The sequence below is a fragment of the Elgaria multicarinata genome, chromosome 1 (genome assembly GCF_023053635.1).
Source record: "Elgaria multicarinata webbii isolate HBS135686 ecotype San Diego chromosome 1, rElgMul1.1.pri, whole genome shotgun sequence".
Classification (NCBI taxonomy): Eukaryota; Metazoa; Chordata; class Lepidosauria; order Squamata; family Anguidae; genus Elgaria; species Elgaria multicarinata.
The window spans coordinates 90,545,351-90,569,007 of NC_086171.1; the positions used below are offsets into that span (position 1 = coordinate 90,545,351).

The 23,657-nt window shown below is 44.0% G+C and overlaps 1 protein-coding gene across 2 annotated transcripts; it reads right to left on the reverse strand.

Moving 5' to 3' along the window:
- Positions 1 to 50: 50 nt before the first annotated feature.
- Positions 51 to 22,055, reverse strand: DCAF7 (DDB1 and CUL4 associated factor 7). Of its 2 annotated transcripts, XR_010025717.1 has the most exons (8): positions 21,840 to 22,055; positions 19,454 to 19,612; positions 7,277 to 7,388; positions 5,138 to 5,256; positions 4,482 to 4,691; positions 3,727 to 3,844; positions 2,221 to 2,656; positions 51 to 389 (listed from the first exon to the last, which is right to left on the reverse strand). XR_010025717.1 is itself a non-coding variant. In XM_063132001.1 (7 exons), exons 1-7 carry the CDS (start codon positions 21,975 to 21,977, stop codon positions 2,484 to 2,486), a joined length of 1,029 nt encoding a protein of 342 aa, XP_062988071.1. In that variant the 5' UTR covers positions 21,978 to 22,055; the 3' UTR covers positions 51 to 2,483. The 2 variants fall into 2 exon arrangements, 1 of the variants encoding a protein (XP_062988071.1); XM_063132001.1 differs by having other exon boundaries at positions 51 to 2,656.
- Between the last annotated feature and the right edge of the window lie 1,602 nt (positions 22,056 to 23,657).

Below are 23,657 nucleotides of genomic sequence, written 5' to 3' on the forward strand. Positions count from 1 at the left end.
AAAAAACCTGCTTTTTGTCTTCACCCCACCCCTTGTATCACCATGAGTAATTTAGAAATGTTCCATTTTATTAAAACGTAAGAAAGGCAGAATACACACATTGCAGTAGGAATGGAACAAACTAAAGTATACAGAGGAAGCAAGATCAACATTTTATAAATTCCAGCATTCTACTTCAAACCTTTTTAAAAAACTGCTTTAAATTTTTACAGCATTTCAATATAATTCCAGAAACAAGGTTCAAAATCAAGAGAAAATCCATTTCAATGTAATTTCCCCATAGAAATCAAAAGGGAATATTGCAACAAGTTAACATTGTCTGCCACATAAAGTCTAGTTCAATAACAATTTTGCCCAACAGTATTGGGCAAGAAAACATATGCAACACCCTAGACAAAAAAAGAGAGGAACACAAGTAAAGTCAGTGCTATTGCTTATTTGAAAAAACGAGGAGTTTGAAACTTTATACAGTCATGCTACAAAGTTCACACTTTTAGGAAATCATCACACTGGAAGTACACAACATAAGCTAACATCTTATAGTTTAATATTGGTTAGTAAAAAAAATTGAGCTCATTAATTCATATCCTGTACACTAAGAACATCTTTGTTCGTTTTCACAGATACCACAAATTTATATTCATCACTTGACGAATAAACCAGTTATCTCCCAACATTGCTTTGCAAGTTTATTACAGACCTGAATGTCTTTGCTGCTTTATTGAGTACATCCTTAGTTTACTTTATGACCATAGTCTACATCCCTTAGACCAGTACTGTCCAGCTCATATAAAGAAATTAAACAGAACATTTGGATTTAGAATAGTCCCTTGACTTCTGTGGGAGTGTCAGCAATCTACATATACTTCTATGTCCTAACTATTGAAGTTGGGTGGGTGGGAGGGAATGGGACAGGAGAAAGAAGATGAGAAAATCAGTCAGTTCGCTCTCTTACACTGCAAGTTTGTCTTCGGGCAAGATCAGTATAGTTTAAACAAAGACATTTATACATTAGTTACCACACTTCCCCACCACTGTACTCAAGTACTATAAAACAAATAATCAGTAGGTTCATCATAGTTCCTTTCATCTTATTATGTACATCACTGGTGGTTACATCTGAAAAGGTATTCTCACCACACCTCCCTCTCCCAGTGCCTCATGTTATTGTGGAAAAAATTGTCTGATTGCAACCATTTCTGGTCTCCTCTCTGAAAGCTGAAGCCATCCTTCTGAGAAGTGAGTAGAAACAATCACAAGTACATTAGGTTTTAATTTGTCAGAGAAAAGCTACTGCAAATAAATAGCTGACACTACGGAAGCCTCACCGTGCACCTTGAGACAGGAGTAAGAGTCAGCATCCCAATATACTTAGAGAAGCTTGCATATTTTATAGTGAATTCTGTGTGATTGTGGTCATACTAATATTTTAAGAAAAACAGTGCCTTCCCATATTAACAACATATACAAGTCTCAACACTTATACTAAGCATATTTTCTATATCTTAGGTAGGAATTTTGCATTATGCTCGACACATCTCACTGCTGAGATAAATAGGATAAAAGCTGCTTTTGAAAGGCTGAATGCAGCACTTCTCTTAGGAAAATGCTTGTTGCCTCTTGGGAGTTAATAGGATCACCTGTGGCTGAAATATGTCCTAGATTTTAGTGAGGGATGTAGTTTTGGGAGGGGGGCAAAATGCAGATATTGCAAAATTATACTGTACTTCTCTAATTAGATGCTAAGTGTGCACCAACACATCCACGTTACTTTTACTTTTAATGACTCTGCATTGTAGAGAAATGAGAGCAGGAAATGGATCATTGCCCAATAACCAAAGGAATACCAAGATAAAGCTTCACTCCAGGATGTTTCTGCAAGAGCCAGATGCATTCTGTGACAGGTCCTGCAACATTCACAACTTCCTGCTTATAGCTGAAGAAGACTTTTAATAGTAATATACCTTTAGTTGCAAAGAGCCCTTAAAAGACTCATCTCTAGTATCAACAGAATTATAACCAGGGGGAGAGGGAGAGAAGCGAAGCAGGAAAAAAACACTTGATACCAAGTTAGCTTCATATCCCATCACTAGAAATTTGTACAGATTTTAGGCATCTACAGTAGCAACAAATGATTTCTGCTGGGGTGTTCACTGCTAGTCAGCTCCACTGCTCAGTTAATACAAACTCTCAGCACAAATGGCTGTCATATATACATACCTTTAATTGAAAGTAATAATAAAATCCAAGAAGGTCTGAAAGGCTCAGCATATCCCTGCATTTAAGTCACCAGGGTAGGGGTGGGGGAGCGGGGAGAAGAGGAGGGGTGGTCAGTAACATATACCCATCAATGCCAGTTGTGAGTCTTCCTAGAACACGTTGATAAGAGCTAGTGGCACTGTCTCAACGCAGTTTTGTTCTTAACTTTAGAAAAGGGGAAAGACTACCATCGTGCTCCATTTTCCCCCACGGCCCAGACGTTTTTACACTCTCAAAATTTCGAGACAGTTGTTGTAACAGATAGCTATCCAGTCTGGCTGAGTCGATGCCCACTGTACATTGTTGATTTCTCCTTCTGCTGTGTAGGCCAAGATTGGGTCCTCAATGGCACGAGGCATTTGCTGGATATCCCAAATAAGAGCTTGATGGTCATCCGCTGCCAAAGGTGAAACACAGAATTAGAGATGAGAGAAACCAGCTTTCACCACAGATACTTTGTGGACCATGTACCAGATAAAAACGTTTGACTACAAGCACAAGCTTAACATGTGTAGTTTGAATGGATGACCCATTCTTGGTTTTTCACACTATATTTTACATGCCATCATTTCTCAAATGTGTGCCCTGTTTTTCTTTCTTTAAAAGATTTATAAATTGCCTTGTATAAACCCTCCCAAGATGGCAGAAAAGAAAACTTAAAAACCACTAAATATAATAGAATGATCTACTCTGGTTTTTTTTAAAAAAAACAAAACAAAACTTGCAATGGACACAAGATTAAACTGCTGTATCAGCAATCCAGAAATTGTTTTATGTACAGTTCTCACAGCTTCCTTATAAATTCCTAAAGCTAAAAATGTGCTGTTCTCATTGCTGCTTGTTATTATTATCATCATCATCTATTAGTTGATTAAATTCAAAGCTAGTTCATGTGTGCCATTACTTACAGATACATAAATATCCAAAATATTTGGGTGGTCCCTAAAATGTTTATTGTGGGAAGCTAGGAATTTAAGACTTTTTTTCCAGATGAAATCTGTGGAGTATTTGCCTAGAACTATATTTTCCAGAATTACAGAGTTATTAAATAGAACTGAATTGCTTCTCAGTTAAGTTATATCCCATTCCTATGCATGCTTTATCCAAGTAAGTGAGCATAAAATTGTATTACAAGTTCTTAGTTATGAATATTACAGTTAAAATACTGTGTCTGTTTGTTACAGTTGCTTTGATAGTTGTCATTTTTCTCTAATCTAGGTTATGCTTCCTAGATTTGTTTACTTTGTCTTGACTATCAAAATGTCTCTTGTAATATATTTTGTCTCAAATATGTTGACTATACTTAGCCTTCACAAAGTAGAGGGTACTTTAAAATATAACCCTAAAACATAGGTAGTAAAAATGAAACGTTACAAAGCAAGCTGGCTAAACTAATTTCATCTGAAAAAATCTTGAAAATGAAATCTCCAAATGAAAGAATGGGTAACAAGAATTATCCATGTTTACCTGCTGTGCAGATATGGCAAGAAGAATGTGGTGCCCAAGCAATGCCGTTCACACATGCTCTGTGGTTGTTCAGCCTGGCTACAGGTGTACAAGGAACTCTCACATCTAGAATCACCACCTTAAAAGAGAAAACAAATAATACGTAAAACATACGTAAAACTTTCATACAAAACATTCATACTACACTCCTATCTTATCAAGTGAGTACATCCCTTCCATGTAATAGAACAGATTGTTATATATCTGCTGTAAAAGTTAAAGAAAAAATATCAACCAAGTATCCTGATCAACCAAGTTACAAAAGAGCAGAGGTGACAAGACTTTATTAATTTATTTATAGTTATGTCTCTTTAGGACCTCACATATCAGACTATGTATCTACACAATTTCTTACTTAAAATGGAGTTAACACGAAAACTATTTATTATTTCCAAATAGATTCCTGTTTTTCAGTGTACCTGCTCTGGAGACCATGCTGCAGGCTGGTCACTTCAGTCAAGTCAATTTGACTGGTCAAGTGCATCACCTCCCACTGAGCAAACACAGGCAGGCTAGCTCATCCCAATATGCCACCATGAGGAGAATTAGAAGTCATCAGTTTACTCATAGGACCTACCAATAACCCAGTATGGCTGCTATCTCCCCTAGTGAACATAAGCACATGCATCCCATTGCTTTACTCCATGCTACTGTGTTCAGATAAGATGGCTCTAAGAAATGTCTGAAGCATGTAGCATCACAGAATACGGCCTCACCTCCATGCCATCCATTGCCATTGTAGCAAGGTAATTAGGATCCTGCTTATTCCAGCAAAGGCGGAGCAGAGGATGATGCTGAGGATCCTCATAGATAATAGTGCTGTGCTCCAGGTGCCGCAGGTCAAACATCCTCACTGAGCCATCAGCACCAACAGAAGCAAACATGTCTCTCCCACCTCCTGCACGGCTGAATGCAATATCATACACCTGCTCAGATATGAAAAATGACAAAACATGACGATGTTTGCTTCCCTGACTAAGATTTTTGCCCCACACCAAAGTTTTATCATGCAAACTCAGAAGTACAGCAGGCAGGTCAGACAAGCCCCTAGCTTAAACTGAAGGACAATGCTGAACACAACCACAAATGAGGGCCATTAGGAATAGCCACCTCTCTTCCTGTGAGCAGAACTCTCCTGGAAGGAATCTCTCAGGACTATTACTCCTCCTTCTCTTTTGCAAAATGCCTTACTTTGTTGCATTAAGTCCTCATAACCAATGAATTATTATAATGGTGAGGTGAACTCATTTCTGAAATACGAATAGCACCCTCCCAACCTCCCTTGTCATGTAGGTCACTATTCCCATTTTACAGATTCGAAAAGGTTTTACTACTTGCCCCAATGCAGAAAGGAAGAGAAAAAGGACATTACCTCTTTGTCATGAGCAATCAGCTGGGTCTTGACATGGCCCGACACCAAATTCACTCTTCCCAAGACTTGACCAGTCTCCAAACCCCAGATAGTGCAAGTTGTGTCGATACTAGAGGTGCCTGGGATGGGGGGAAACCCCACATATATTAATAATTCTTAGGTGCAATAAATATATGACCTATTATGCCATATTCATAATGCTCAACCTCAAACAGGTAGATCCTGGCTCCCAGTCCTTGCTTTACAGAGAGCAGCCTGGATGCCCTTGAGACATTTAATGTATTCTCTTTTGAGACACATATGTAATCTTTAAGATATTTTTTAAATGTCATTTTTTTAAAAAAGTCAAATTAAATGTCAAAACATCCAGTTTTAAAATTTAGAAGTAAGTCTACTGATTTCAGTAAGGGTTACTCCCAAGTAAGTGAGTTCAGAGGATTGGAGCCTAACTGATCTTTTTTCCACACTGCCTGGAACACTGACTAAGCACTTAGAAGACACTGAACTAGGGTTGGTCACAAAACTAATCAAATGTATTTTATTAACCAGTTAAATATTGATCAAATTAAAGTCAAACAGCGTTGTTAATACTGTTACAAAGAATGATGCCAATTACAAAAGAGCTATGAATCGATGCGATTAAGTTCTAATCAACTAAAACATATTATAACCTTATGTAAATATATGTATGTAAATTAATATGCCCAATAGTTGTTCTTTACTTATGTTCTAGAACCCTGGGGATAGTCCAAACTGTTATCTCTATGTCTGAACTAGGAACTCTGACAAGCCAGAATAAGGAGAGAGACAAGTCAGAATTCCTAATTCAGACATAATGCTAACCAAGCCAGGGACAGAGTAGCCACTCCTGCTGACAGGAGCCAAGCAGGAGTGATCAAGCTCCATACATTAGCATGCTGGCTGGATCACGGTAATCCAGAATTCTAAAAAGAATCTGGGTCCCCACGTGGCCAATATTTGATTGGACAATTGAACAGTATGCCAAACCACGTACCTCCACCCAGGTAGGTGTACATAAATCTGCCTGTGCATGCGATGAAGGGAATAGTGTTCATAAAAGCTTATGCCAGAATCAATTTGTTAGACTTTGAGGTGCCACTATACTCTGTGTTGTTTTTGCAGACTAACACAGACTAAAACAGCTACCCCTCTGTAAAGTGCTACAATGAAAAACACAGAAGAAGCTGAATGACAAGAGAGAAGAGAGATAAAGGTAAGAGTGATTACAATGGATTGCTTTAGCATTCTCAGGTGCATAATTTATTCTCCTTTTATATTAATGAAAAGTGTGGGAAGGAAGTAGTGATCATTAAAGGCAGGGATAGGTCAACACAGAAGCTTGTATTTTGGACAATATAATTCAGTAACAAAGCATAACAGTCAAGTCCTTAACTGATATTGTAACATGAGAAGTACTAGTCTCACAGCTCCGAACATTTGCACAACAAGGGTTTGTTATTACTGGCAAGTAGCCTAAACATAAGTGACCAGAGCAAACTCTTCCAAGTTAGATTAAATCCCTTAAAAACGAAAAACAAATGTCCACTAGTAGCACATTGTTCCAGATTTAAACATTTTAAAAATTCTAACTGAATGAAGCTGGTGATTTATACTGAAACATTTCACATTTTAAAATCTGTTTATATGTGTATATGTTTTTAAAATTTAAAGCTATAAAATTTTAAACTTCAGAATTCTTTAAAAATATAAATCTATGAAAAATTATAAACTGGATGTGCCACTAGTGGTCATTTGTTTTGTTTTGGAGTGCTGTTATCATGTACATTGTATTGCCTACAAATAGGTTTAAATACCTTATGCCATGAAGGAATGATACTAACAAAGCATTTACTAAGGCCCACAGCAAAATGACTTTCCTGAATAGAGATCCACCAGCCTTTTTATTATCTTAGCTAAATTCAGATTGCCACTGTTATGTGCTGTAGAGCACAAACCCATTCATGTTTAAACATAAAAAAAATCCTACACCTCCCAGTATTCCCCAGCCAGGGAATAATGAGAAGTATAGGACTTCTCCGCCCCATCTAAATATGCATAGGATTGCGCCCTTAATCATTCTATCACCTCCCCACTAGCAAATTAGTGCTTCAGTCTTACCTAATAGATAAGGATCCACTTCATTCCAATCAAAGGATGTCAATGGGGCACAAAAGTCAGAATTCTTATTGTTGTTCAGCAAACACTCTAGCCTGGTCTCCGTTTCACCCACCTACAACAAGAAATGTACATGTATGTTGTTCATCATACCAAATCTACTTGCACATAAGAAAAAAAGCAGTTTTAATTAAATTAAAAGAAGGAATTCTACTTCTTTGGTTAAGACTCTCATAAATCAAATTAGGTTTGACTAAGACACTTCTCTTCACTAAACCCAAAAGAGAATCTCTTTTTCCTTTTTGTTCCAAACTGTATCAGCCATCCATTCCTAGCAATTATGATAAATTGTCACAGATCAGCCACAAAAGGTTAGTGGCAGTTCTCAATGTGCTCAAAATGATTACTCCAGAAAGTGGCTACTTCCCTCATCCCACCCAAAAAAGCAAAAACTGTCTTGTCTTGGAGCTTCAAGACCCAGACAATTAAGCATATTGCATAAAAGGAACCCAAAGAATTACATAAATAATAAGGTTACCGGTACCAAAAGGTTCACAAGCAGGTTCACAATGAATTCTGCATAACTGGCATAAACAATAATAGTCAAGTTGACCTGGATGATATCCAAGAGAAAATGGGTAACCGTATGAAAAGGAGGGCACGGCTTCTGTATCTTTTAACAGTTGCATAGAAAAGGGAATTCCAGCAGGTGTCATTTGTATGCTTGCAGCACCTGGTGAAATTCCCTCTTCATCACAACAGTTAAAGCTACAAGAGCCCTGCCCAATTTTGTATCTGGTCACTCTAGTATAGCTCCTGCAGCTTTCAGTGTTGTGATGGAGGGAATTTCACCAGGTTCTCCATATATACAAATGACACCTGCTGAAATTTCCTTTTCTATGCAACTGTTAAAGATACAGGAGCCCTGTCCTCCTTTTCATATAGCCACCCTAAAGTTAAAGCCCTACCAGTTGGACCAAAAAGTTATTTGTGAGACTGCATTATTCCAAGTCAAACATGTACTTAAGTTTTCAGTTATCAATTAATGAGCAAAAATATTGTGTAAGGTATATACATAAAAAAGCTTGATATACAGGTGGCTAGAAAAAATATAGACTTAAGTTTAATTGGCAAATTTTGATGTTATCTTCTCAAAGGTATAATTCAAAATTGATGTTATATAGCCAGAAAGGTTTATGGATAAGCCTTTTTTGTAAGTTCTAATTTTTTTAGGAATGTTTAATAACAATGAGATAATTAAGACTGTGTGCACTAACTTAAGGGACATTAAATACTAGTTATGAGTTAATTTCGACACCCACAAAAAGGTATAAATATGTGATTTTAGAATGTAGGAGCTTCTAATAAGAAGATCACCAGGCCTGTGTACCTGTTAGCTGAATAGCCCATTCAGTATTGAAGGGGGAACCTCGTGCTTAGAATGAGATCTCTAATTTTTAAGGTATTAAGACTAGAAGTTTAAGAACAAAAAATGTTTAAGAAATTCTATTTCCTGTTAAGTTACTAAGATCTAAGCTCTGTTTTACAAAAAATGTTTTCATGTCATTTTATGCCAGTAATATACATTACAAGTATATTTCTAATAAAAATTAAAAATGGACCAAAAAGATTTCTCTTCACTAGTGCAAAACCAAAATTGAACCCACCTTGCTTGAAGTGATCAGCTATGGGTGGTTAACAGTCTGCCAAAGACTTCCTAAATAGTGGAATTATAGATTGATTGCATGGGCCAAAATCTGTAACAAGATGCAATGCTTTTGTGGCAGAATTTCTATTGATAGACTATTTCTAAGTTGCCCTCAGTGAGGAGGATTCTCAAAAAACTCCCACAACACATTGGAATTGCAATATCATACAGCAACATTTCTGAAGTTCTGTATCTCACAAAATACAACATATAGTAGAGAATATAGTGTCAAATTCCATGTTTTTGAGGTCAACGAAACCAACTAACGTGTTTTCATGATGGAGACTGCAAATAGCATGCATAGATAATCTTTATTTCCATTCCATACATCAGGGACAGGCACATGTCAAGCTTACAAGATTTACTTTGTTATTTTAGCATTTCGGGTAGGGGTGGGGGGGCGAACATAGGATAGTTCAGATCCCTGGTTCTGAGGTTGGAGAAAGCACTCTGATCTTAGATTCAGGAATCTGAGGTGCCTGCCACCTTCCAATAGCATGCCAGCTGCCTCTCTGAGATTGCAAAAGTAATCTCACAGAGGACAGAAAGGAGGCAGTACTGTAGGCAGGGTCAGGATGGACTGGGGAAGCAGGGATACAAGCTATCCCCAGCCTCCTTCCCTCCCCCTCTGCAGAGCCCTAGCTAGATTGGCAAAAAATAAAATATGGGTCAAAATGCAAAGCAGAAGAAGCACAGAGGTGGTAATCACCTCCACGTCCTGTCCCCCACTCTGCATAAGATGCCTGTCACCCTCCGATTTCATTGGCTGACAGGCATCTGAATAGGATTGTGCCCTGGGTAGAACATCAAAGTCCACTAACCAGAGGCAGATGCAAAAGTGTGCATGTATGTGTGTGCGCATGCGTGTGTATTTTGTTTGCACTACCACAGCTGAACTCAGTCCTGTCACGCAAAAAGCTCCATCAGATTTTTCCACTGTTTCTTCATTTTAGCAGCCTAGTTTAGGATGATGGAAAAGAAGAGAAGCCCCTTAGTTTTGGCTACTGTTAAACTACTGGGACTCAGACACACCTGCCAATAATTACCCAGAAGTCTACCAGTAGATCTCAGTCTACCTTCTGCCCTTCATCATATACTCTAGAAGAATCCAAATACAAAAAAGTCACTGAACCAAACATTTACAAATAAGATAAAACTGGGGGGGACCCACAACCATGCCTAATTAGATACAGAAAAAACATCATAAAAAAGTGCTTTAATACTGTTAAGTAGTTCCAAATAAGTTGCAACACTGCCTTTGTCAAAGGAAATCTCCTTCCACCACTTGGAAAGAGGAGTTATGTGAACTTGGAAATATAGCTCCTCTTCCAAAATGATGGGTGGTGATTTCCCCCCATAAATGCAATGGCAACATGCAATGGGAACTATTTAACACAGCGTTCCCCATCTGGTGCCCACCAGATATTTTAAACTTCAACCCCCCAGCATTCCTGATCACTGGCCATGTTGACGGGAATTGGTCCCAAACATCTGGAGGTGGCCAGGTTGAACAAGGCTGCTGTAATAGTATTAAAGCACATTTTTATGGAGGGAGTTAAAATCCAAAACATCTGGAGGGGTACAGCTCACCCAACCTTTGAATTCAAGATTCTAAGATGCCTTTAGAGGCATTGCGGTAGTCAATTCCGGATGTTGCCGGGTTATCAGGGATAGCCCAAGAAATTTTGCTGCCTGAGGCAAAGCACAACATGGTGCCACTGCCCCCCCCCCACCTCCCCATTCCACCTACTGAAACCAACTGGCATTTGAAATTTACTTCAACACTGGTGATTAGACAATATCCTCCATCTCACCTGAGGGCAGCAGAGGAAGGTGTAAGGGAAAGGCAAGGGTTAATTGGAACTTGGGGCTGGAATGTATTTTAACTGTATTTTATGGTTCCGTAGGAAGAGAGATAAGGATGCCAGGGCAGCTGTATGGGGGAGAAGACTGGAGCCAGCACGGCCATAACTGTCTTGTCCTTGAGTGATTAAGCAACCCCGGCGAGAGGTGTGAAGAGGGAGGGGGGAAAGGAGTGAAAAGAATTGTATAAAGTCCCCCTGTGAAGAGAACAAGGGGTTGTTGTCGGCTGAGATCGGTATGGGGTGACGTAAGAACTGTTAGTTTTAGTTTTAGCTTGCCTGCACTGGGTTCATTTATATGCATGCTTTTATGGTTCTTTTATTCTGCTAATCCCATGTATTCCTACCCTTTTCCTAATAAAAAGGTCTTGAACCTCACACTGTGAGCTGAGAGTGTCTGTGCCTGGGGATCCATGCTAAATCCAGTCAAGAAGCCAGCTGGGTGCTCTTCCTTTACATGGTGGGCAGCTCTGGGATTTGACACGGATCCGGAGAGGCAAGACGCTGGTAGGAAAAAGGGGATAGAGACGAGGCATAGGTGCGAACCCAGTGTGGGGCAAAATTGAATAGCCAGCCGACAATGTCTCATGATCAAGGAGCAGTGGCTCCAGGCGAAGCGTTGTTGGGGGCGTCTTCTCAGGAAGGGGCGGAAGGGGGTCCTATCACAACTACCATTGAATGGGTGGTGGAGGGGATGCCTAGCTCCGTGGAGAGGGCCCGGAGGCAGCGGGTCGCACAGCTCTGGACGCCAGGCTAAGGGCAGGAAGGAGCGTGGTACGACGTTCGGCCCAGGGCTCCATACCCTCAGGGGATGGAGGGCGGAAATGGCCCGAGCGTAGAAGTGGAGGAAGAGGACAGAGAGGCAAAGATGCAGCGAATGCACACTGAGTGCCTGGAGCTGGTGACTCATCATTTGCGGATGGTCGAGAGAGAAGGGGTCCAGGGGCAACCACTGGCAGGATCGTCGGGGCCCCGGTTCGACCGGCGAGCGTTCCCGGTGTACCTGGAAGGTGACGATGTGGGGGCTTTCCTGGCCGTCTTCGAGGATACCTGTGATGAGTTGGGGGTCCCGGCCACCCAGAAAATGAATCTGCTGCGTCCACAGGTTTCCGGGACTTTGAGGGAGCTGACAGCCACCATCCCCCGAGAATTGCGGCAGGACTATGAGCATTTCAAGTCGGTGGCAAAGGAGCAGTATGCCCTCTCGGCAGAGCATTGCCGGCAGAAGTTCAGGCAGCTCAGCAGGAAGCCAGGGGAAACCTTTGCGGCGTTTACCACATGAATGCTGACCGCAATGGAGGCCTGGCTGGAGGCAGAGGGGGTTCGCGACCTCAAGGCAGCGAAGGACCTGATAGCCAAGGAACAACTCTATCGGCAGTTCCCCGAAAAGTACGACACCTGGGTGGGGGAGAAGAACTCGAAGACTCCGATGGCTGCGACACAGATGGCGGACCGTATGCAGGCGTTCGAGTGGAAGAGCTTTGGGGGAACCCGAGGGGCAGAGAAAGGTCCAGAGAAGCATCCGGGTGGAGTGCCGGTGGAAAAGAAGCCAGCTTGGCCCGGGAAGGAGAGGAAGCGGTGGCGGCGACCCCCCCAGGTGAGCGGGGGGGTGCTTCTACTGCAATGAGACCGGCCATCTGAAGAGGGAGTGCCCGAAGCTGGCGGCAAAGCAGGCGGGGACGAGCGGCGGTCCGTCACCACAAGTGGTGGTGCGAGCAGCGGCAGCTCCTCCAGCACCGGCATCTCCATTGTCAAATTGGAGCAACGATAGCGAGGGGGAAACCGCCGACCTGGAGTGGGAGTATATGAGCACGGAGCCGACAGGAGCAGCGAAGGAGACCGTAGGCCCGGAGAAGTAGCGCTCCACTTCCACCGTCGCCATGCGTCTGGTGACCCCCGTGCAGCTCCAGTGGAGCCGGAAGAAATTCTGTGAGTGTGTGGTGGTCGATGGGAGAAAGGTGCAGGCTCAGAGGGACACCGGCGCGGACCTGAGCAGCGTACATGTGGGCCTGCTCAAGCTGGAACAGAGACTGCTGGGGCGGACTGTGACCGTTACTCCCTACGGGGCACCTCCTTTTGAGGCGTCGCTGGCCCGAATAAAGATTGAGTACCGGGGGTGGAAGGGAGAGCTGATTATACTTACACATACGGAAGGGCCGGCTTTCCTGTTGGGAAATGATTTGTGTTTTAAAGCTACACAACTCTCCATGGTTACTCAGGGGAAAGCCGCCAAGCGGAGGGAGAACTCGGAAAGGGAAGGAGAGGAAAGCTCTCCGGACAGGCCTAGGGAGGCCGAGGGGGAGGAAGCGAACCCCGCCTGAGAAGGATTGGGTACCCCGGAGTTCCGCCAAGAACTACAGCGGGACCCCACCCTACAGGGGTGCTGGGATGCGGCTGGGGGCGGCGGCAGAAGGATGAGGGAAGACGGGAACGGCTGTGTTTGTATGGGAAAGGGGACTGTTGTACCGGTTGTTTTCGCCCAAAGGCGGTGGGGGGGGTGGAGAGGAAACAGCTGGTGGTACCCCAGTTGTCACGGAGGAAGGTGTTAGAGGCCGCCCATGAGTTACTGTGGGGGGGGGGCACTTGGGTATTCGGCGGACCTTAGAGTGGGTGACTTCCACTGGCCCGGGGTGGCAAAGGAGGTACGGGAGTTCTGCTCCACCTGTGAAACCTGCCAGTGGGTAGGGTTTCCCCGGGATCACCCTAAAGCCCCACTTCGCCCGTCTCCCATTACGGAGGTTCCGTTTGAAAAGGTGGGGGTGGATATATTGGGACCCTTTAGCCCAGCGACCCGATCGGGGAAGAAGTATATCTTAACCCTAGTGGATTATGCCACCCGATACGCGGAAGCAGTACCCCTCTCTACCATTTCGGCCCCGCAGCTGGCGAAAGCTATGATGACGGTTTTTACTCGCCTAGGGGTCCCCCGAGTACTGGTGCACGACCTAGGGGGAGGATTCATGTCCTAATTGTTAAAGGAGTTATGGAAGTTGGCGGGAGTACAGCAGTGCACCTCCGCCGCGTACCATCACGAAGGGAATGGGCTAGTAGAACGGTTCAACCAAACGTTGGGGAGGATGCTGAAAGCCTATGCAGTCAAGCACGCGTCAGATTGGGACCAGGCCCTGCCCTATCTCCTATTTGCTGCCCGGGATGCTAAGAGCGACAGCTTGGGGTTCTCGGCGAACGAGTTGGTGTTCGGGTGAGAGCTTAGAGGCCCTCTGAAGCTGTTGAGGGAGGGGTGGGAAGGGCGGACCAGCCCTCCACCAGTTTCGGTAGTAGCCTACATGCAGGAGCTCCAGAACCTGTTGAGGGAGGTAGGGGAGGCGGCGCAGGAAAATTTAGCCCAAGCCCAGCAAATGCAGAAGGGGTGGTATGACCGGAAAGCCAGGCAGCGCGTGTTTCAGGAAGGGGACAAGGTGTTGGTGTTGAAGCCGCTGAAGCCGGAGAAGCTCGCGGTGAGGTGGGAAGGCCCATTGGTAGTGGAAAGGAGGTTGAATGAGGTTAACTATATACTGAAAGATCCCAAGGCTCAGCGCCGCTCTAAGGTGTATCGTGTAAACATGATGAAGCCATTCCAGGAGCGGGCCGTTCGGGTATGCCAGGTCGAGGAGGGGGTTTCGCTAGAGGGAGAGGCTGGGACTGATGTGCTAGCCAGTTACCGGGGAAGGGAAGGGCTTTCGGACATTCAGGTGCCTGAGGAATTGCAACCCCAGCAGCAAGAGCAACTTAGATGGTGCTTGGGGGAATTTGAAAGTTTGTTCTCGGGGTTGCCGGGGCGGACGTCCCTGACAACGCACTCCATTTGCACTGGGAACCATCCACCTATCCAGTCTCCCCCCACCGGCTGAATAGCAAGCAGCTAGAAATAGTGAACCAGGAAATCGAAGAAATACTAGCGATGGGGGTTATAAAGAAAAGCCAAAGCCCCTGGTCCTCCCCCCTCGTCCTCGTGGAGAAGAAAGATGGCTCGGTCCATTTCAGCATGGACTTCCGGAAATTGAACAGTATTTCCACGGTGGCGGCGTACCCCATGCCATGCACGGATGATTTGATCGAAACCTTAGGGAGAGCCAAATACATCTCCACCTAGGATTTAACCAAGGGATATTGGCAGGTGCCGTTAGACGAGGACGCTGCTTTGAAGTCCGCCTTTTCCACCCCTAGGGGGCACTATCAGTTCGCGGTGTTGCTGTTCAGGCTCTCGAATGCCTCAGGAGGCTTTCAGAAACTTATGGACCAGGTTTTAGAGGGGTTGGGGGCTTTCTCCTGCGTTTACCTGGATGACGTGGCGGTGTTTAGTGAAACCTGGGAGCAGCACCTGGAACATTTGGTTCAGGTGCTAGAACAACTGTGGGAGGCCGGACTAACGGTGAAAGCCTCCAAATGCCAATTCGGGAGGGGGCAAGTGATGTACCTGGGACATCGAGTGGGGCAGGGAGCGTTAAAGCCCCTAGAGGCCAAAGTGGAAGCGATCCAACAGTGGCCTGTTCCCCAAACTAAAAAGCAGGTTCAGTCCTTCTTGGGGCTGGCTGGCTACTATCGCAGGTTCGTTCCCAACTTTAGTCATCTGGTGGCCCCCTTGACCTATCTGTGTAGGAAGAGGCAGCTGGTGAAGGTGCAGTGGACGGAGGCTTGTCAGCGGGTGTTTGAGGGGTTAAAGGAGAAGTTAAGATGCGCTCCCATCCTCCGGGCCCCCGATTTTGACCCACCATTTGTGGTGCAAACTGACGCTTCACAGGCTGGGCTGGGAGCTGTGCTCCTACAGGAAGGAGAGGGGGGGGGCAGCTGCAGCCCGTCACGTTTATCAGCAAAAAGCTGTTGTCTTGAGAGAGAGCCCTAGCTACCATTGAAAAAGAATGCCTGGCCATTGTGTGGGCAGTGGGGAAATTACGCCCCTACCTCTGGGGCCAGCCGTTTCAGATACAAACAGACCATTCTCCGCTGTGCTGGCTGTCCCGGGTGAAAAACACCAACCAGAAGCTATTAAGATGGAGCTTGGCGCTACAAGACTATGAGTTTACCATCACCCATATCAAGGGAAAAGATAATGTAGTGGCCGATGGGTTATCCCGGAGTTTTGGGCGAGAAGGGGAATTGGAGGGTTGGCGCGAGAAACCCCTGCCCCTGCGTGGGCGCAAAAAAGAAAATAAACGAAAAGGGGTCAATGTGTAAATCAGGAATTAAAGCTGGGGAAGAGAGATGGAATTTTCTAGAAATTCCATCTTAAGGGGGGAGGTGTAAGGGAAAGGCAAGGGTTAATTGGAACTTGGGGCTGGAATGTATTTTAACTGTATTTTATGGTTCCGTAGGAAGAGAGATAAGGATGCCAGGGCAGCTGTATGGGGGAGAAGACCGGAGCCAGCACGGCCATAACTGTCTTGTCCTTGAGTGATTAAGCAACCCGGGCGAGAGGTGTGAAGACACGCCACACATCAAAGTTGGAGGGAGGGGGGAAAGGAGTGAAAAGAATTGTATAAAGTCCCCCTGTGAAGAGAACAAGGGGTTGTTGTCGGCTGAGATCGGTCTGGGGTGACGTAAGAACTGTTAGTTTTAGTTTTAGCTTGCCTGCACTGGGTTCATATATATGCATGCTTTTATGGTTCTTTTATTCTGCTAATCCCATGTATTCCTACCCTTTTCCTAATAAAAAGGTCTTAAACCTCACATTGTGAGCTGAGAGTGTCTGTGCCTGGGGATCCGTGCTAAATCCAGTCAAGAAGCCAGCTGGGTGCTGGGCGCTCTTCCTTTACAGAAGGTATTAGCAAAAGTGATTGACTGCAGTTCCTAGCAACTTAAGGACACTTGCTGCTAAAATGGATTGGCTCCAAATATAAACCCACCTCTGTAGTGAATGATGATATTGGCAGAAAGGCTTCGTGATATATTTCCAGCAGGGAGCCGTGTTAGTCTACTGCAGGCAGCAAAAACAATAGAGTCCGGCACATTAAAGTCTAGTAATTGATTCATTCTCGCATAAACTTCCGTGGATTATAGCCCACTTCATAATACTCCATTCATTTGATGAAGTAGGCTGTAGTCCACATTTTTTTTATGACAGAATAAACTTATTAGTCTTTAAAGTGCCACAATTCTCTTTGTTGGTTTTGTGATACATGGCGCCAATCCCATTTACCTGGGAGTAAATGTCAGGTAAACAGCTGGAGCTTCTTCTCTCGGTCAGCTATGTTAATCTTCTAGCTAGCCTGATGGAAATGAAATGCCATATGCTGACATGGAATGATGCTTTGCCTCATAGACTTTAAAAAGTATGAGATAGGCAATGCCATTGTCGAAATACGGGATTTCCTAGTTATTTGCAATTACTTCTTTTTCTTGTCTGGAGGTTAAAAGTGGCAGCAGCTGCTCATAGGAAACAATGGAGAAATCAGTACAGGAGTTCATACTCTTTCTTTCTTACTCAGGTTTTTTTATTTCACATGAAGTTGTGGTGTGTGTGTGTTTAGTTTATACTGCAAATGTAAATACCATTCTTAATTTTTATTCCTACATTTCAGGTAGGGGGTGTAAAGGAGATCAGATAGACTAGGCTGGAACGAAGACATGGGTAATGTAGTAAGAAGGGAGTTTTAGATAGCTATTATTATTATTATTATTACACCACATACTAACACAGGTCTTGCTTGACCACCTGGAGGGAGGGGAAAAGAGATAGCTGGAGGCACCTCTTATCTATCAAAAGGGCCTTGAGTCATGCAGAGCCTGAGAGGTGTGAATAGCAGGCAATTGGCAAGGGAGGGGGCCAGGCCCATGACAGGAGGAAAAGGGGCATATAGTTGAGGGGCCGCCTCAATCCTTTGTCTTATCTTGCCTTTATGTGGAAGGAGGAAAAAGAGCTGCGATGGGGGAAGGGCGAGGCCTTGCCAAGGTAACTAGGCACACCTAAGGTTTTGTTATTTTATTGTTACTGGGTTTTATGCTATGCATGCTTACATGAGATTTTAGTTATTCTCCCTATGTAACCACCCCACCCTTAGTCTTATTAAAGTGGTATATCTCACATGTTGAGTCTCTTTGGCCTTGATTTGGGTCCATGGTAAATCCAGTGGGGAGTCCCTACCCAGGAGCTACCACTACGTGAACTTTATAGGGGGCTGTGGCTGAGAGGCTAGTGACTGCCCTGCAATATAGTATAGTATTATTTTCCCTAAAGTTTTCCCATATTGCATTTGGGTGACAGTGGCTTATTATTAAGTCCAGTATTATTATACTCACATTGCAGGTTCATTTCTGTTAGTTCACAAATACACTACTGAAACAATTACACTGCAGTGCAACCTCTTCCTCCATTATATTCAACATATACTCTGCTTTTAATCATTTTCTTTATTTTGTTTGTGCTAAAGCCAAAGCGTGCAAACAAAAAGCTAAAATCAGTTGTGTCGAACACATTTGCCACTTGCAGCATTCTAATGCTGCTTAAAGCAAAGGCAACTCCCCTTCCCAGCTTGTCTAGCCTCCCTCCCGCTCAGAACTCAGTGCTTGGCCTAAGCTTTGCACATTCTTGGCCTCACCCAGCAGCTTTAAACTATGGTCTGTAAGTAGCTCCCAACTTTCAGTAGATGACCTGGCACCCTCCTTCTGCCTACTTATCTACCCTCCCTCCAAACTGGAACTTCTGAATCAATGCTGGGAGAGAGGAAGGCAGACAGATGAGGTTTAAAAACAGATGAGGTTTAAGGAACAGCTAAAACGGAGGGTAGTTTTATTTTCTTCCCTTCCCCCACTGCACAATTTTTCCCTCCCCTCCTCGCATAATTTTTTTCCACTAGCGCAATCACGTAAACAATTTTTTTTAAAAAAACCACTTGTTTTAACAATCCAGCAATCTGAATCAGATAGATTGTTGCCCTTGCTGGGGAGGGGGCCTAGAGTTTTCCTCTCTCCCAACCAAAAATAAATAAAAACCCCTCAATGGGTTGCGTTGAGCAAGTCAGCCTTACAGCATTGTTGTAAAGTTTTTTAAAAATGGTCAGCTGTTGCTAGCGGGATAGAGACGACAACCATAACCATGGGGATGGTCATGGTAAGATTATAAAGGGAAACACAGTGCTACATTAGGTAGCTTATAGAACCACTGTTTAATTTCACTTCCAGGTTTTTGGAATGCCTCTGCAGTGGCAGACTGCTCTAGTGTGGAAGGGACCAGTGTCTACAGATAAATTACAATCAATTTAACAGTCATGATAAATAACATGCTCATTGGTTTCTTTGACCTCAAAAGCATGAAATTCAATATTATATTCTTCTTTCTAGGAGCCATATTTTGAAATACAGCTGTATGATATCCCTGAAACTCCAATGCACAGTGGGAATACTTTGGAAAGCCTATTCCTTGAGGATAACTTACATGCCAAAGGTTGTTCATTAGCAGGAATTACCACACAAAACCATCATAGTTGTTCACCGCCCAGAGAACTTTGGCAGTTGGGCAGTTTAAAAGTACAGCAAATAAATGATATGTCATTTGGGAAGCCCATTCCCGCGCTTGTCTACCATTCATCGCAGCTGGTGAGCCTGGTCTCAACATTCCGAGGGGCTACTGGTAACCTCAGCTCCAGGAAAATGCCTTCTAAACAGTCAACTTACTCTCCACACGCGCAGGTAGTCACCACTGGTTGCCAAAAGGTCTGGATAAACTCCTTTGGTATCTGGGATCCACATGAGCTTGGTAGTGGGATAGGGGTGATCAAAGGTATTCCTGCAAATAAACTCAGAGCTCTCCTCATCCAGCCCAACAAGTTGAACCTAGAAGAAGAAAAAAAGTTATTCCCACTCATCTGTCTGTCCATACACTCTGGGTTTTCAGGATTTTGCGGGCAATTGGCTTAACTATAGTATTAAGGAAACATGCAGAAGCCCTGTTTCAAAAGAATCTTTATTATTTATTTATTTATTTATTTACTACATTTTTATTGCACCATGGGTATGTTGGATTTTCCAAGGGTAAATTTAACGCACCATTTCTAGCACTATTAAGACGCAAATTGACTAATATATGCAGGGCCGGCACTACCATTAAGCCAACTAGGCAGCCGCCTAGGGCGCAGACCTCAGAGGGGCGCAGTACTGCCCTTTAAGGGTCACAGTTTTATACAAATTAGCTAGGGTGACCATATGAAAAGGAGGACAGGGTTCCTGTATCTTTAACAGTTGTATTGAAAAGGGAATTTCAGCAGGTGTCATTTGTATATACGGGGAACCTGGTGAAATTCCCTCTTCATCACAACAGTTAAAGCTGCAGGAGCCCAGGCCTCTTTTAAATCTGGTCACTCTAGTATAGCTCCTGCAGCTTTAAATGGTGTGATGAATAGGGAATTTTATCAGGCTCCCCATATATACAAATGACACAGTTTCTATGCAACTGTTAAAGTTACAGGAGCCCTGTCCTCCTTTTCATCTGATCAACCTAAATTAGCTGTTTTACGAGAAAAGATAATAAAAAGAAAATATAATAGTTCAGAAACTCTTCTTGAACAGCTGAATTGAAGTTGGCAATTTTGGGGGGTGGGGGTGGATGGGAAGTAGCTCGCCTTGCCTAGGGCACAAAATAGTCTGGCACCAGCCCTAAATATATATATGTATGTGTTCATCTGTCGCCACGGGCAGAACCACTGCGACTGCAGGAGAAAGGAAAAGTGTGCAGGTGCTGCAGGTCATCTTTTCATCTCCAAGCCAAGAAAAAAAGGTTCAGCACTTCCATAGTCCTCGCCGGTCACGCAGTGGGGTTAAAGCGTTCTCTCTGCCCCTTATGGAAGCGGAAGAAGGGCCGCCCCTGAGGTAGGGTGACCCTATGAAAAGGAGGACAGGGCTCCTGTATCTTTTAACAGTTGCATAGAAAAGGGAATTTCAGCAGGTGTCGTGTGTATATATGAAGAACCTGATAAAATTCCCTCTTCATCACAACACTTAAAGCTGCAGGAGCTATACTAGAGTGACCCAATTTAAAAGAGGGCAGCTTTAACTGTTGTGATGAAGAGGGGATTTCACCAGGTTCTCCATATCTACAAATGACACCTGCAGAAATTCCCTTTTCAATACTTTTTAAAAATCTGGTTGAGCTTTTATATTGTATTTTATATTATGGCTTTATACTGTTTTATACTTTGAATGATTTTAATTTTTGTGAACTGCCCGGAGAGCTCCGGCTATTGGGCGGCATAGAAATAATAATAATAATAATAATAATAATAATAATAATAATAATAATAATAATAATTTATATCCCGCCTTTTGCCCAATGCTGGGCCTCAAGGCGGCCTTACAAAATTTAAAATATACATTGGGGGGGGGGGGAAACAAAACCATAAACATTTAAAATACACAACAAAATTATAAGTCAATTAACATAGACGGAGGACCAGATTATTCTCCAAAGGCCTGCTGGAACAAAAGTTTTTGCCTGCCTCCGAAAGCCCACCAAGGAGGGAGCCAGCCTAGCTTCCCTGGGAAGAGAGTTCCAGAGCACCGGAGCAGCCACCGAGAAGGCCCTCTCCCATGTTCCCACCAAGCGCGCCTGTGAAGATGGCAGGACTGAAAGAAGGGCTCCTCCAGAAGATCTCCAAGCACGGGCAGGCTCATCAGGGAGAATACGGTCTTTCAAATAACCTGGACCCGAGCCATATAGGAATGTAATAAATAAATACAACTGTTAAAGATACAGGAGCCCTGTCCTCCTTTCCATAGGGTCACCCTACCTGAGGGCCACCCTGACCACGGAGCAGCAACTTCCAGAAGCAGCTTGGCCAAGCCCCCCTTCCCCGCCCCCCACTCCCCTTCGGCAACCACTGCGAGGAGCCGGGCCTTCGACGGAAATATTGATCGATTGCGGATTATTATTGAAGGGGGAACCGAAGAGGGGTTCGGTCGGTGGGTCTGGCATTGGCGGCGGCACGAGGGTCCGAGCACGCCCCTCCCTCCCCTCACATCCCCCCCTCCCCCGCCTTCCCGCCCACTGACCTGCCGCGCTGCCCACCTTATTATTGTATTCTTCCACGAAGCTTCCGAGCGCGAGCCTGAAGCGCTTGTCGGGCCTGACGCTCCAGTTCATGGCGTAGACGGTCCATGGCGCCTCGTACTTGTAGATCTCCTTGCGCTTCCCGTGCAGCGACATGGCGGACGGGCAGGCTCGCTCCGTCAGCGCCTCGCGACCTCCCGTCAGAGCGACCCGACCGCCGTCCCCTCACTCCACACAACGACTACGGCAAAAACACACAACCCAAGCCCCACTTCTCCATCGACTCTATTCAAACTCTGACCTCTCATTGGCTGCCTCCGACGCCATTCTAAAAACTCCCCGCTTCTCATTGGCTCTCTATTGTGCCTACTCGTTCAGGCCCCCCAAAGAGATGTTCGTACTGGCCACCATGAAGATGGCCATTAGTGAGGAAAGTTGTCGCTCTCATTTAAAGCCCGCCTCTCCGACAAAATTTGACTTGTATGCAGGGTTGATTTAGCACCAGGCAGCCATGGGAGAAAGAAGTCACTCGGAGCATAGAGGTAGAAAAATAGAGTCATATTCCGATTATCTGAAATTTGAACTTCCTGGTTCCTTCGGTCGCCAGTTTTGTTTCCTCCGAGCGCAAAACTGCCCTTAGGAAACAATACTAAAAACAGGATTTTAAACGGAATCTTCCCTCCTAAGACGCTACGTTGTTGCTTTTTAGGTGCCTGGCAAATACATTTTATTTTCGAAGGCTTTCCAAACTTTTTTTTTAAAAAGCCTGGAATTGGTTTTAATTGTCATGCTGATTTTTTTAAATTGTATGCTGTGGGTTATTTGTTTGTTTTGGTATTTTTAGGATGCTATTTTAATTAATATTGCGTAAGAATATTGAGCTTTTATATTGTATTTTATATTATGGTTTTATACTGTTGTTTTATACTTTGAATGTTTTTAATTTTTGTGAACCCCCCCAGAGAGCTCCGGCTATTGGGCGGTATAGAAATGTAATAAATAAAATAAATAAATAAATAAATAAGAACCCAATGCTGATGCTGATAGGAAACAAAACGTAGGACATACATACATACATACATACATAAGAATATAATAACCTTTGCTGAAATGTTAGGTCTGTTTACTACAGGATATTTGTTGTTGTTAGAAATCTAAAATAAACTACGATGGAAAGTGTGTGTGTCTGTATATAGCACTTCCACTGAGTATTTTAGGCATGATTTTAAAACGCTGATTCTTTTAGGGAAGAGTGACTATGATGTAGGTACGGTGTAAAAGCCGGAATGGAATGGAACAGGCCAGAACGACCCCATTATATTAAAAAAACATATCAAAAACAGTGGCATGTGTTAGCAACACTTGGGAACAATATTTTAGGACTAAAACCATGCCAATATTATATCACTATTAACCCCAGAACTCTCAAAACAACGTCCGGAACAGAATGGGATGGCCGGAACGGCCACTACTGAACGAGCGATATCAACCAAACTCACCAGTCATGCATAACTCCATGGCAGGGATGCTATAAGCCACAAAACGTCCAAAGAAAGTGCATTCTGTTAACCGTTCCGCACATAGCGCATATTGCGCAACATGGGCCGTAACGGCAACTTCCCAATGAGGTGAGTCAACCAAACTCACCAGACGCACATTACTAGGTGGGACAGATGTAAAAAGCTCCAAATGTTCCCCCAAAACCACGTTCCAATACCTGTTCCGGGCAAAAGGCTGTATTGGGCAAAATGAGCCGTAACGACAGCTTCCCAATGAGGTAAGTCAACCAAAGTCAGCAGACGAACATGACTAGGTGGGACACATCTAAAAAAGCTC